This window comes from Salarias fasciatus, chromosome 7 (assembly GCF_902148845.1).
Source record: "Salarias fasciatus chromosome 7, fSalaFa1.1, whole genome shotgun sequence".
Classification (NCBI taxonomy): Eukaryota; Metazoa; Chordata; class Actinopteri; order Blenniiformes; family Blenniidae; genus Salarias; species Salarias fasciatus.
The window spans coordinates 19,696,810-19,712,037 of record NC_043751.1 but is presented as its reverse complement, the minus strand read 5'-3'; the positions used below and the strand labels follow the sequence as shown (position 1 = coordinate 19,712,037).

General features: G+C 41.7%; 1 protein-coding gene across 4 annotated transcripts; it reads right to left on the bottom strand.

The window, feature by feature from the left end:
* Window positions 1-2,365: 2,365 nt before the first annotated feature.
* bnip2 (BCL2 interacting protein 2) lies at window positions 2,366-14,017 on the bottom strand. 4 transcript variants are annotated; one of them, XM_030096470.1, is made up of 11 exons: window positions 12,993-14,017; window positions 9,443-9,538; window positions 9,265-9,332; window positions 8,701-8,877; window positions 5,997-6,179; window positions 5,711-5,813; window positions 5,503-5,634; window positions 5,256-5,342; window positions 5,084-5,182; window positions 4,470-4,505; window positions 2,366-3,133 (listed from the first exon to the last, which is right to left on the bottom strand). In XM_030096470.1, the coding sequence occupies exons 1-11, from the start codon at window positions 13,355-13,357 to the stop codon at window positions 3,076-3,078; spliced, it is 1,404 nt and encodes a 467-aa protein (XP_029952330.1). In that variant the 5' UTR covers window positions 13,358-14,017; the 3' UTR covers window positions 2,366-3,075. The 4 variants fall into 4 exon arrangements, with proteins under 4 accessions (XP_029952330.1, XP_029952328.1, XP_029952327.1 ...); XM_030096468.1 differs by lacking the exon at window positions 4,470-4,505 and having other exon boundaries at window positions 12,993-14,012; XM_030096467.1 differs by lacking the exon at window positions 2,366-3,133 and having other exon boundaries at window positions 3,153-4,505.
* Window positions 14,018-15,228: the final 1,211 nt, after the last annotated feature.

Sequence of the window (15,228 nt, the reverse complement as noted above, 5' to 3'; positions counted from 1 at the left end):
TTAATTCTAGTAACAGTAAAATAGCTGATGCAATAAATGAGATAAAAACACAGCGTGACTGCCTGAAGGGCAATTCATCTTATTGTCAGAGCTAAACCAATAACAAGGGAATGCATTCACAATTTGGATGAGAGCTGTTCTTCCTACCTTTCAGCTGTAATCCAGGCGTTTGTGCGACAAAATCTAGGCTCCTTTGACATACATCCCACTCACTCATATTGTTTTATGCAGTTTATGCATGGAATTGTAGTGCTTTTTCTATATTTACTGCCCCATTCTTTGAAGGTATATTGTTGTAATGCCATATTAACAAGAGTCACTACACAATCACCCAGGTATGAATAAAGCAGTGAATCCAGTGGAAAGCAGTGGTGCAGTGACTCAGCCTCTCCTGGTGATGAGACTACTTTCATCACTGGAAAATGTATTCAGACAACAGGACTATGGAGGACCGAAACTGCCATAATTAAAAATAAATAAAAATGGGTCAATAAATACAGTTATGAGCCAAATAAATCATACAAAATAAATATATTTTTCTCAGGTTATTATGACCACATGCAGGAGGGAGCTGTGGTCAGTGCCACTTCACCTCTTCACGAAAATGTGCAGATGACTGTTAAATGTCTTCACTAACTTCCCATTTCCTGGTGAGTATTATGCACTATTCATAAAACGTCTGGGATGAAATTATGGGATTAATCTAAAATGCACTACAAATGTATTTTACAGGTGAACTTCATGTGATCGTTTCAAGTCAACTATTCAATATTTGAGTACTTTATGCACAACTCAAGGAGCGTAACGACAAAAATCACCACGTGCTTGATTCATGATTGAGTATTAAATTTCCTGGTTCAATTAAAATAGAAGGCAACATGAGAAGTCATTGAGACATTGATATTTTCCTCCCACTGCCAGAGATGTGGAACTCACCATCGTGATTCCCAAAGTGTGGACTGCGGCCCCTGGTGGTGCGCGGAGGTATTGCTTTTTTTAACACCATAAGTAACAATTTTTTTTTTTTTGCATTCTTTTTTGTAATGTAGTTTAGTATTACCAAAATATATATAAAGGTACATATTTCTATCAACAATAATCAAAACTGATGATAGAGGGTAATTAAATTGTGTCTACTGTTTCATTGATATAACAGATGTAATCTGTTTTTTAGTTGGATGTTGGTGTGAGGCCCTCTGATGTCAAGCTGCACGTGCTTTCAATATGAAGAAGACTTCAAAACAACACCAGGAACAGAATGTAGGGTTAAACAAAGGGTTTATCATCACTGGGAGACATCATTCAGTTTGCCCTTGAGGTCTGGAATTAATAGTGTTAAAGTGCAGCGATGGATTGTTTTCATGAAAAAATCTCACACACGTTGCTGAAATCAGAGTTGCATAAACATGGATGAGATCTTGTGGACATTTATGGACTTGTGCTTTCATGTCACCAGATCAGCGGTGATGAATTGTATAAATCAATGATTTTGTTTAAAGATATGCAAGTCACCTTTTTGCTCATCTAAATCCATAATTAATATTCCCTCCACCACCATTAGGCCACATTAATACTGAATTATAGTTTCTCTGTTTCAGGTAAACTGGGCTTGTATTTCTATTTTTGAGATTTCAGAGTTGGGTGACAGAAATAGCTAGATTTTTTCACTCAGACACTGATGTGGGCAGAGAAGGCTCGTTCATCCTAAAGGTGCTTGTGCTCCGGTGCAGCCACACTGGAGTGGAAAATGACACTTCCATAAACACAATTAGACTCATTGTCTGAAATATCTTAGTATGTGCTTGTCTTTTATCCTAAAGTGGCGCAGAGTCTGATGGAAACACCTGAATAGAGTAATTAACAGGTGTGAGAATAACTTTCTTACTTTGAAACAGGTCGTGTTACGCATGTGATTTCAATAAAGTGTTTATGGCGCCATCAAGTGGACGCAAAGTAGCAGAACTTACAAGAGCTAAGAAATCTTCTATCGTCGGCAGTGTAGAATGTCGCATCAGCGTTTTGGCAAAGTCTTCTCTTCAGGAGCAGAAGACAGTGGTTGTATCAGTACTGTAATAGTCATCAAGCTCATCAGTGTATTTTCCATTTGTCAGATCGTGACGTCTGTCATGCATTCGATGCACAACACACACCCGAGTATATAATGAACTCTGATCTCTCTATACAGTGACTTCCACTTTTAAGAGGATGAGTTTCCTCTTGTCAACCAGCTGTTTGTCTCTTACTACAGGACTGCTGGACAGAGCAGGAAATATCTAACTTTATTTAGTGTTACATAATCTTATAACTTCCCAGCCATTCTAGACATTTTAGCATTGAATGCAATGAAAACCATGAAGGGCTCGTCGGTGTGTTTTCATGGCTTTACTTGAAGGAAACAATGAGAGGAACTACAATGCATACTTGATTCGGACTGTGGCTTGAACAAAAAGCTCACCCTCCATAGGTCAGGTGGTACATTCAAGTTGAGGGGCAAAAAATAAAACTTTATTCTCCCCAGGCAGGATTTGTAAAGGACATCAGCAGTGAACAGAGGAAAAAAAGGTGCCGTCAAAACTCGCTCTATGAAATGCCACACGATGGGTCAAAGACCGAAAAATGCAGTTTAAAATCAGATCAAAACATAAAAATATATTAATTTATCTCCATTGACACCTCTTTAATATAAATATATATATTCAAATGTGATAAAGCAGAACATGCATCGACCACTTGTAACAGAGTGCCTTAAATAAACTGTAGATACAACAGTAACCAGGAAACATCAAGAGTTTGATATAATAGCTAAGTCTGACATAAAATATACAGGAGTACTTAAAAAGGATTAAAAACATTTCAGACAGCATATGGATTAACTGCTGAGCGTCAAGCTGCTTGGCACAAACATTCAGCTCAGCGATGTGACCGAAACAGGCAGCACGGTTTCAGAAAGGCACTTTACTGATGCGCACAAGTCTCCGGTCACGTTTTACACCCCGACGCAAACATACGAGTGGCTGCGGCTCCCAACATTCGTCTTCGCTCTCCTGCAAACGGCGCCATTCCAGTGGGACGCCGTCACTCCGGGACGGCGGCGGCCGCCATCTCCACCTTCCCGTGCACGTCCTGGTCGATTCTGCGGAACAGATCCGGAGGCCGTCAGACTCGAGCGCGAGCGTCGGCGGCATGTTTAAACGGTGGCGGGAGCACCGGTTTATAACACTGCCTGCAAGCACACTTTACACCATCGACCAGGTTTGAGGGAAGAAAATTTCAGTGAAATTTTACACTCAACAAACCCAGAGGTGCATTTTACAAAGACGTCACGACACGGACGCTGGGGATGGAAAACTGATTGTGAGGGAGAAAAACATTAAGCTGGTCGACGAAATGTGCATTTTTAAAACAATAGCTAGTAAATTTACGAGTATTTAAAAAAAAATAAAAAATCCCTGATGCTTCTTTCCATATCGTCAGTGGGTGAAGCCTGAAGCAGATTTGCAGCATCGGTTTGTCAGTCGCTGCTTAACCTCACGCGCCGGTCAGACAGCAGAAGTCACAGTTTTATTACAGAGAATAACGCTCATTACTGGAAAACGTCAGGATTGTTCTGCTTTAACAAAGCTATTGACGCTCAGCTGCGCGTCTACACACTCATCGCCTCAGAAACTGAACGCAGCTCTTTATTCCTCCTCAGGGTGTGTGTGTGTGTGTGTGTGTGTGTGTGTGTGTGTGCATGACCAACGCTGACAGGGCTCCATTACTGAACACGAGTGGGGAGTGGGTATGCAGTGAATCATGCAAAGAGCTGTTAGAGTGAACAAACCGGGTGTTCAGTGAGAGCCAGAGGGGGAACCATGTTAGGACATGGTTACTGTGCCACCACACACACACTCATACACACACTCACCACAGTGACTAAGACGAGCTACTTCCCTGTAGTTCAAGTTCAGTCGCACAAACACGAGCTTCACATCAAACCTGTTTTTTTTTTCTTCCTTCATCAGACGTGCGGCTCCGTGCAGCTCAGTACTACAACTGTCGTTTCATAAAGCAGAACTACAATCGCTCTTTCAACACTGTTCTGATTGGTTCCTAACATGACGCCTTTCTCTGTCTTGCAGTAAAGTCTACATGACTGATGTGACCGTGAAGCAGAAAGCTATTTGCAGGTCCTGGCTTTGTGACGGACCTCGCAGGGCTGGCTCAGAAAAGAAATTTAGTTGGTTAAACAGTCACCAAGACACCTTTCTCTGAAAATAACATGATCACTGATTATCAAAAAAAAAAAAAAAAAAAAAAAACCCACGTGATTTTATTTGCTATAAGTGTAATAAAAAAATCATTCAACTACCAAACTGCAAGAAGATGAGGTGCCTTGGTGCATTTCTGAAAGCCAACTGATCATTTCTTTGTTAGTTTCAAGGAATGCAAAGGATGCGGGGACTGACCCTCGGTGAAAGAGCGAATACCTTTTACGGCTTTTCTTATTTTTTTCGTCGTCAAACCTTAAGGAGGGGCAGGGAGACGTGGTTAAAGGAGAAGAAAATACACAGCCAACAGCAACCACACTTCTAAAAGAGCAGAACATCATTTCCCAGGTAGAGTTAAGCATTTGAGCTGTCTTTTAAAGAAGTTTTTTTTTTTTTTTTTGTAAATCCTAAAGATCCCACAGATGTTGAGCCACAGAGTGAAAGGAGCTCAGCAGTTCTGCGTATCGGCCGAGGCTGACACTGCAAACTGTTTCATGGCCGTTTAAAAAGACACATAAATCCGAATTAAAATATTTTCAGCTGTGATGTACTGCTGATAATTAAAGTGAAAAAAGACTCTGCTGCGTAGACGGCACTCGGAATCATCAGTCCATTATTCTTACATACATTTAAAAACATTAAATATTATCTATGGGAGGTGAGGAGACAGAATCGAGGAGTCAGGAAAGTTTCCAGGAAATGTTTGCGCTTTTCTAAAAAAAAATATGCGAAACCACCATTTTTAGGTAAGTTGAACAACCCTGACATCTCGTCTACATCCATAAAGTATCTTCATTTCAGTTTGCAGACTTCCGTTTTGGTCCCATACTTACTGTTTGATACAGTCTGGTATCGACACGTACTCCATGGGAACCAGCTCAGAAAGGTCAGCCAAGCTGTACACGTACTGGATTTTCTGAGTAAATTTGGAGCTGGAAGGAGAAAGAAGCAGAAATGTCACCACCTTGTTTGTTTGTTCTGATGATGTGAATGTGGCACGGTTACCTTATGAACGGCTTTGTGAGAGCCAGCAGTGTGCGTATAAACCAGGACGGGTGGACAATTATCAAAGACTTTAGGTTCTTCCGTAACCTGTGTGGAAACGGAGAGGTGAGGGGAAACAATTCCACATCTATGACGTCTACTTCACACACCTTTCTATCAGAAGCAGCATTAATGGTCATAATGTTATGGCTGACGGCTGTATGCCTCCTCAGGACGATGAACGGGCGTTTGCTGTGCCGAGACTCACCTCCTATCGATCTGCTGGTAACATTTTCGGAGCCAGCCGACGGTCGGCATCTTCTTCCGGGAGGTCGCCCCGTTTAAATACACAATCATATAGTTTTCAGCCACCAAAAGCTCCAAAGTGCCGATAACATACCTGCAACGCAAGAGTGCGTCAGTAACGGCTCGACGGCGTGAGCTCCGAGGAACAGAGGACTTCAGAGAACACTCACTTGAATAAATTGTCCATGATGTATCTGTAATTTGGCTGATTGCTCTCAGGCATAAAGCACACGGCAAACACAATTATGGCGTTCAAGCCGTCTCCATAGTAACCTGCAGGGACAAGTTAAAACGTTATTGAGATGAGTATTTCTGTATTAGCTCACAATTTTCATTCATATTCATTGATTTTAGCATTAAAAAAAAAAAAGATTCCGTTTGCCATGCTTGTTCTGTGAATTTCACGAGGAGCTCCTGAGTGTGTGTTTGAGTGTGTGTGTCAAGCCAGCGACCGACCTCCATGACTGATGACTCTCTTGTAAGGATCGATAGCTTTCATGTCCACTCTGTGCTCCTGGTCTCCGATGCGAAACACCCTCCAGCGCCGGCCCTCCTCCCGCTCCTCCAGCGCCGAGAGCTCCTGCACCGTCTCCACGCCTTTCTGCAGGAGGTCTGTGGTTTTTGGCTTCGGAAGATCATCTGGAAAAAAAGGGAGCGGTGCGCTTTGAAGTGACGGCTTGAGCACTGAAACTGGGATGTGATTCAAATGTGATTTATTTTGATCAAATATGTCATGAAATTTTCAGATCACTTCATTATTCATGTTTGAACTTTTGGGTCACATGCACTGCACATTTTTTTTGGGTTTAATCGTCGGGTTTCTCCCGATGGCATGCTTCCGAATCAACACCAACAGTCACATTGTCGATTCCCTGTCAACATTTTTTATTTTGTTTTCGTGTGATAAATATATAAAATTTTCTTGGAACACCTCCAGTAACGCAGAGCTCTGCATTTGCTTGTCATATCACCATAATAAAAGGAAACGTTTGCAGCAAAACACTACTGCTGGTGCACCTGAGGTCTCCTGTAAAGAATGCATGGCTGCACGTTGTGCAGAATGTCAAGATCAGCATGTGATGGAGACATGAGGGGAAAGTGTGCAAAGGATCACGGATGCCAAGCGTGCAGCAAGCAGGATCGAAATAAGTGTGTAACCAAATCACACGGAGTAAACTGTCTCTGAAATACACCAGCTTTTTAAGATGGTGGAGACAGAATTCAAATCAGCAAAATGCGACGTGTAGAAGTCAGACTGGGTTGTGCTTTAATGATGCCGAGGTCACGAGCATGTTGTAGAATTTCCTGCGTGACAAGCTGCTGGAATTAATTTCCTCCAATGAAAAGGAAATTCCAAGAAATAAAAAACATTCAGTGAAAAGGGAAAGGGTGTGATAAAAAAATAAAATAAAATAACATGATTTGTTTGAACAGCTGAAGACATGATCTGACAGGGAGTGATTGATTCATGGTTAAAAAAAAAAATAATAATAAAAATGTGAGGACTGTCTTTGACACCTTACCACAAGGAAGAGAGAAACCTGCTGTTGGCCTGCAGCCTGTTTCCAGGCAGAGGTTGGAAACAATTCTTCCAAGAGAAAAAGAGGAAGGCAGCAGTGTGGAAACACAAGAACAACAAAACACAATTTAACCACACTTCAGACTGTCGGACGCCTGTAGAACCTGGAAAGCGTACAAGAACAAAACAAATCCTGCGTCTGCTCCACATACCTGCCGTTACACCTGGAGGCAAGTCTTGTTCTAGAAAAGCAACATGGACTTAACATCTTGTATCGAAGGGCTGGGCAAAATGGAAAAGTATTGATCAAGTAATTTTCCATATTGATCAATAATTATCCCACTTTTGTATTCTGCCTGACTACAGTCTGAAGATGAACTGGTCTTTCATGGTTATTAATAAATGCCGCAGTGGGTCCAGGTGATTCTGCGCTCCTTGCATGTTACGGCTGGATTATGCTTTCCGCATGAACGTGACATGTGGAATCCGAAAGAGAATGCATGAGGCTTTAATAATCTGCACGGTTTCTGCTCCCAAACTGCAGGGGGCAGTGTATCGCAAATACATAAAGTACTTAACTTGACTTATTCTACTCTTCGACAGGCGACCACAACTTGTCGGACATTGGCTGCTGCTCAGGCTTTTGTAAGAAAATACAAAACTGCATTAAATTGTAAACAGTTTTTTTTTTTTTTATGAAAGTGAACATTCTTCCACAAGTAACATGTTTTTGTTTGTCAAACAGCACGGCAGAGAAAATGAAATATCATGAAAAGGATTCTAAAATAACTTGCATCTGTCTTTGATTTATAAATGAGACATCAGCTACAATCCAGCTGGCTGAGCAGCTTCAAAGCAGTTGGTAAATTGTAAATTTGCCTGCTTCCTGATTTTGGTCTGGGATATTTTCCAGCACGTCAGCAACAAGACGGCCAAATCTTGTGTCTTCACTGCTCCTGTGGGTGGCTTTCTCCTCGTCTATGTCTCCTAGTGTCTTTAAAACCAAATCTTCAGTCCTCCTCCTCCTTTGAAGAGATTTTTTTTGCATATCTGTTTGCATAATTAGAAAAATTTGGAGGCGCACAAAGCTGAAATGTTTTGCTTGAGGAGGGCCGTACGAGGACGCATGGCTGCTTAAGTGACGTCATTTGTTCCCAAGCGTCAAGCATAAAACAGGCTTTACGGGGAATTGCTTGCTCTGACCCTGGAAAGCCAACACTTTCGAGGAAGGTGGATGGATGCTCGCTGCCATCGTCATTTGTATTTGCCAATAGCCTCCTCACCAAATCCACTATATCTCTCATTTCCAGCACCTGTGACACACACTGGCCGTTTTTAAGACCATGTCTGTGTTTCCACTAGAAACACAGTCACACCCCAGAGGCCTTACGGGATAAGTCTATGTTTTGAAGGAAGCTGTGTCAAGCTGCACAGAGGACATATAGGATAGGAAGTTCCCACACAAAAACGCACAGGGAAGCATTTCGTACTGAGAGTAGATCGTGTTTTACTACATTAGGGGGTCTTTACACATCTTACGGTGAATCAGAGACCAGAGGAGGAGTAAGCCCGTTTCTCGACTGTTCATTTGCCCAGCACTGCTTTAACGTCTCCATCTAAGCTTCAGTGGGGAACTCCTACCTTCCCATTCAAACTCGTTGCTGTTGTCAGACGGCGTCTCGATGTCATCCAAGTCCAGCTCGGTGCTTTCGTCCAGCTCATCAGACAGAATCGAACCGTCGCTGCGATCCAGTGTGAGGCTGATGTCTGGAGCTGCCAGTTTTTTCTTGGTCTTTTTGCCATGGTTCACTGCAAAGCCTAAAAAACAAGATGGCAAAATTTCAGTGAAAATGCATGAACAGCATGCAATGATTAGATCTTAGTACACCTCTAGTGCAGTGTGTGTGTCAAGTGTGCTCAGTTATACACAAGCAAACAATTTAATCAACATTACAGCCTGCTATACAATTCTCTTTTTCCATGAACACCATCCATCCAAGAGAAAACTCCCTCAAAGGGTTTGGAGAGAGAAACACTTTGGATTTCTTCCAGCTTTATTTAATCCTCAGGATGTTCACTGAAGAATGAACAGGAAAGACTACAGGAAACAACAACTTTTAACTTGTCTAAAGGCAAAAGATTTTTTACCAGTAACTTAAAACAATTTTAATATCCTCGATCACTGTATTAATAAAATATCATTACCAGGGTCTCCTTCTTCAGAGGTTCCTGCAAACAGCTCTTCTTCAAGCTCCTCTTCCTCTGGGAGGGGTCTATAATTCAATCACAAGGTAATGCTGTTATGAATGTCTCTGCTATGTGCGGCTTTCAAAACACAAACGCGTAACATAAAGCTGGAACGTTTGAGTGGCCGACGCCGTACCGCGGAAAGTCCTCGTCCTGCCACTCTTCCTTGAGCTCGACTCCCTCCATTCTGAGGCGAGCTTCTGTTGTGGCGACTGACTCCTGGCGCTCGAGGCTGCAAAAGTAAACACCGAAAGGTTATGCAATCTGGAGCGGTTAATGGTCTCCGATTGTTCAACAGTCTTCATGCGCTGGTGATTTATTCGAATTAGGAGCAGAAAGAGCAGAGATTATGTGTGAAATCAAAACACAGCACTTGTCATCTATAACAGTGACTTGTAAAATCCCCACAGGATTATGCTGGAAATGTTGAAAATTATACTGATCTGCCAGGAGTCAAAGCTTGTTTTTGTTTTTGAGTTAATACCACAGCGAATAAAAACTTCACAAAGTTTGAGGCAACAATAATTTGTCTTGACCACACAAAGCACTTCATCAAACTCTGTAGAGCACAGTGAACATTTTATTGAGAAAAATTTGCATCAATTAAAGAGAAAAAAAACCTTGTTCAACAGTGAGGATTTCTTTGTTATTTAACTAAATCCATCATGCTCTCTAGAAAGGAAAAGTTTAAAAATTCATATATTCTATAAAACATGTCTTTAGAACTGACTATAATGAAGACAAAATGAAAAAAGAAAACAAGCTGTAGTGAACAACTGTGTGAAAACTGCAGGTAACTGTTTTTGCCTGTCAACAAAAATCCTTTAATGTGAGATTCCTGAAGATTTAAACACCAGGAAAAGCTCCTTCTTCACATGAGACAAAATAAGCAGCGTGTGAGCAGACTGCTAGACTTTCATTCTCGATGAGTGACAGTCTGCAGATGGAATTAAAAATACTTTTGATGTGTTTTGTCAGCACATTGGGATGGCAGTGAGAGGGGGACAGATTTTATTCTTGCAGTAATGCATAATTATTTCCTTCTGGTCGGCCGACAGCAGCCTTCATAAGGTATTCAATTTAGTTCCACTGGATCTCAGATAAACATTTGAAATCTAACGCAAAGTTGTGGATTCGAATCAAATGGAAAACTTTGTTGTCATATGCAAATGAAGTCAATACTCGAAACACATCTGTTGGAAATGAGCAACCAGGATCAACAACTAGTTAATCTGCTGGATGGAGGGGAGGGTGTTTCTGACAGGCAACGCATTAAACTAACTCTGCGAACAAAACATAGCAGTAATCATTGTGAAAATTATATTTAATTGGCAACTGGTTTGACAACATTTTTTTTTAAATAAGCACTTTGTGCAGAACTGTCAACGTGTTGTTTAAAAGTATGATGCCTCACAGTATCACACTTCAACTGACTGATGAAATCTGGGTCCTCAAGATTTCTGCTGCCACACCTACGAGCACCAGGAACAGGCAACAACAACACCTGCAGCTGCAGGCAAACACACGCAAACAAAGGCTTTAGCAAAGAAGTACTTAGCTATGGGGATTCAATTCATGCATGGTTGAAATGTCAATATAATGTAGCTGATGAGTTCGGTGATGTTTTTCCACTTACTACCAACGAGGTCCAAACACAGGCTACGCCCATGTTTGAATTGCTCACCATGACAACCTCAAAGCACATGACAAAGCATTTATGCAAGGCATTAATTATGAACTCCTACCTCTCTATATGTAATATCAAGTGTGGAGTAAGTGGTGCCACGCTTTCATGTGCTGTATGCCGCCTGCCACTTACTACCAAAGCATTGCATCAAGTCACAATTATGTTTCGACACCGTACCATCACAGCAACCCTGAAACCCCTACTGGTTTGTTTCAGCGAGTCCTGCAACTAAACACGTTGTGCACCACTTCCAATAAACAAAAATACTCAGGTCTCATGTTTGGGAATCATCTTAAGAGTTTCAACTTGCAACTGGCAGCATAATCAGATCACTGGCTCATTGGAAAGCTTATGAGCTAGTGTTAAGGGCTTAGTTCATAAGGCTACTACTCACTAATGCTGACCACGGCATCTGTATCTTTGCTGTACAGAGCTCCCTTTGATGCACTAATCGTATACATGACTGCATGTGCTCTCAGACATAAAAACATTCTGAGCATTCGGCGCGCAACATTTCAGAACGTATCAGTTTAGCTGTCCAGTAATGCATGGCGCTAATCCCCACGCTACATTCAACTGCTACAAGAACGCACGTGGACGAAATTAGTTACGGTAGGAAGTCAAACAGGAAAGGCTGGATACAATTTAAAACCATAAACAAGAATATTACAGCTTTTAATCACATATGGTTGGGTATTTTTATGACAACTCTTGGCTAAATCTCACTTTATATAACAGATGTTATGCTTACCTGTTTAAAAGAAGATCAAGAAAAAGGAAAATCTACATAAAGATGTTCACAAGAAGAGATTCGGTTCCCACACAGCTCCTCTGTGTTAATAACACTGATTGTTTCACCAACTGAAGTGTTTTGCTGTGGAGTAACATTGTTGTGATCCCGTACCACGCTTCATTTGAAGTGAGTTTATTTATAGCAGTTAGGTGTGATCTGGTTGAACCTGCTCCAAGAGAGGGAGGGAAATAGTTTGAATTCCCTAAACATCGTACTGTATGTGAGGTAATCTGTTGCTGGGACAAAAAGTGCCCTTTTTTAAAATATTATATCTAACATTGAAGGGTGAAACTTTTTACACTTCAAGTGAGTTTTTTGTTTTGATAACAGCTTAAGTTTATAAGTTATCGAATATAAAACATACAGTATTCAAGTTTTAACATCTAAGAAAATTAGATGCTTCCATCTTTTTAACTGGGGGTGTGCTAAAAACCTCTTTAGTTTACACAAATGCAAAAATGATTGACTAGCTTATTTCTATGTTCCCTGTTGAGACTCAAAAAACAGGTTAGTTTTTAGGAGGCAGGTGAGTGTGATGCTGTGTGTTATGTTGTTGTGCTGCTGTACACACAAGCTTTGGAGACGATGACACAAACACACATGGAATATTACGCTGTCCATAAACAGTAATCTTATAGTGAATTACCCCCATTCTTAAAGCCATGTCTGTTGTTTCAATACACATGCTTAAACTATGTGTATTTTTTTAAATAAGCTATTGGATGATCTGGTTGCACATTACACTGCATTGTGATCCTGTTGTCTTTTTTGCTACAGGAAATAATACCCTGTAATACCAGCAAATTCAGTTTTCTGTTGAGGATACAGATGGTATAATCTGTTCAGTTTGAGAAAGTACACTTCCTCATTTTCTTTCCAGCAGCACCTGTTTGCAGCTGATTCAGAAATGTGTCAACCCCTGGTTCTCGGGGTCTGGCATGCATGTTTTAAAGCAAGCATGGGATCCAGTAATCATATTTCTTGACGTGACACAGTTAGGTTTGGCCAGAGAAAGAAGAAGGCCATGGCTTGAGGGGCTGAAAATGCCAAGCTGGCTCCTTTCCCTGGCAAAGACCAGAGGATCACAGGTCTGGCAAAGTGCACTGAAACACAGTGAAACACTTGAATGAAGGCGGTGAATGCACTCAGTGGCGTGGGAGATGAAACACAACCCTTTTCCACATTAAAAAGAACACATATACAGACCTTGAAATGGGGCCAGGTGGGGATCGTGGCTGCGGGAGGGTCACCGGGGTAGAGCTCTTTTCTCCGGGTGGTTTCTGCACATTGTCTGGCGTTGTTGTCCTTTCCGGTGGCGTGCCTCTTGTTTTGGTTGGGCTGTCTTGGAGTGCCTCTTCGCCATTTTCAACAGTAGAAGCTGTGCTATCCTGCAGTTCGTTTGAGTCCTCGTCTTCTCCCGACACCCCGGAAGATGAGGGACTGGAAGTGCGTCTGTTTCCCAGATCCTCATGAGTCCTCTGGGGTGTGACAAAATCTGGGCTGCTATTGTTCAAACTCATTTCATTTACACCCTTCAGTGCGGCTTCGCCCTCAATCACATCCGATGCCATGAGTTCCTGCGGTAGCTCCAGTACAAGAGAGTCAAAGAGTCTGGCTGTGTAACTTTCAAAACACCGGGGAACTAGTTATCCTAATCCAAACCCGGCGTACACAACTTCTTCGGAAGTTCGTGGCTAGCAGGCTAGCTTCGGTCTGCTAATCGACAGACGCGTTAACAACAACTAGCCACGCCGACATGTAGCATAACTCATTAAGTGAATAGTGTCAAATGTCACACGGGATGCGCGGATAGTCACCTTCTCTAAATGCGCCACGGTGTGAACTCCGGAGTGCCAAAGTGTGCTAGCCTTGCACAGAAATCCCACTTTATCGGCTTCCTTCCTTCCTTCCTCCCTCCCTCCGGACCACAGCGCTCTGCTACGGACCGGACACGGACGTTAGTCACGCTAGCTCCGGGCTACCGCTAACCAGCTTTTAGCCTACAGCAGCCTCCGTACAACACAAGCTATGAGCTCCACAACAGCCGGTGGTCTACTACGGAACAAAATACGGCTTTTACGGAGCCATGTTACGCAGAAAAAGTCACTATGCAACAACAGAGTCTGCAGAGTTTTCCCGACATAAATCTCAGCAGGTTAGCGCAGCGGAAGGAGGGTGGGATACTTGCTAAAAGTGAGACGGTGACCGACTGTGTAGCCGGCTAGCGGGACCCGAACTTCTGCAATGCGCTCACAGCAGCCCGCACCGGGCTTTACGGTACGGCTATACACCGAGCATTACGGTAACAGGTAGTGAAAACTTCTGATGAGAAACTGCCTCACGTGACAGGACATAAATCCCGCTTCTTGCGTGCAAGCTGGAGTAAGTACATCCCAAGAACAACGGCAATTTTTGACACATTTGGACCAAAACAGGTGAAAACACACGAAACAGCGGTGCATTCTTTAATATTCACCAACTTAAATATCAATTAAATTCTATTTAGTACATTGTTTCACCATATACTCCGTCGAGCATACCCACAAGTTAATTCAGTATCCAAACCTTCATTTTCATTTAAATAATAGCGTTAATTGATCAGAGAAAATTGTTTCATATCTACAGGTGTTGACAAAACAAATATCAATCTAATTTTGATATGTATATAGTCTGAACATATCCAGTTATAATAGGGATAAGAATGTTTATTTGCAATCTTTTAAAGTGCCTCGGTGTTATTTTTTGTCAATTGTATTTTGCTGAGAAATAAGTATGAATTTTAATTATTGTGAGTAGGGTCTTTATCGTTTCTTACAAATGCTATTTCTTTAACATGTAGATAGATATTTAAATATATAGATATATATGTTACAGTAAGCAGTAAGAGAGAATATTAACAATGAATAAGCATGTAAAACAGTAGCAACAATGAGAATATAAAATCATAAGTTTGTATGAACGTTCATTGTGTGTGTGTGTGTGTGTGTGTGTGTGTGTGTGTGTGTGAGAGAGAGAGAGAGAGAGAGAGAGAGAGAGAGAGAGAGAGAGAGAGAGAGAGAAAGACTTGGATTAATTTCTCAGCTTCACACCAACATGTTCCTGATTTACTGACATTTGTGATGTTTCCTTAAGAGTTGCTTCTTTGTCCAGAACTGACTGTAGATGTGAATTCAGCCCTTTGAACAAACGTTTTGGAGCATCACAAGTCTCCAGGAGTCACCATTGCCATCAGATGAGCAGGTATCTCTCACAGTGCACACTTTAAATATCCAGAAAGGAAGGGTACTGTTGTGATGAAGTTCGTTCAGTGGTAGCTCAAAGTGAACTCTTTGAAATGATTTTATTTTCCTATCTAAACTGGTGATCAAATTTGATCTGAGCGAAGACAAACAAAAGCAATGAAATGTTATGGTTGAAATACAAAGGGTGTAAAGTGTACAAT

What these genes read in the sequence shown, in the direction of transcription:
- bnip2 (XM_030096467.1), bottom strand. Translation starts at nt 13,357, where the DNA reads ATGGCATCGGATGTGATTGAGGGCGAAGCCGCACTGAAGGGTGTAAAT. An exon ending in ATCATGGACAATTTATTCAA is followed by an intron (nt 5,635 to 5,710) that starts GTGAGTGTTCTC and finishes CTTGCGTTGCAG; the next exon opens with GTATGTTATCGGCACTTTGG. An exon ending in ATACCAGACTGTATCAAACA is followed by an intron (nt 4,506 to 5,083) that starts GTAAGTATGGGA and finishes CCCCTCCTTAAG; the next exon opens with GTTTGACGACGAAAAAAATA.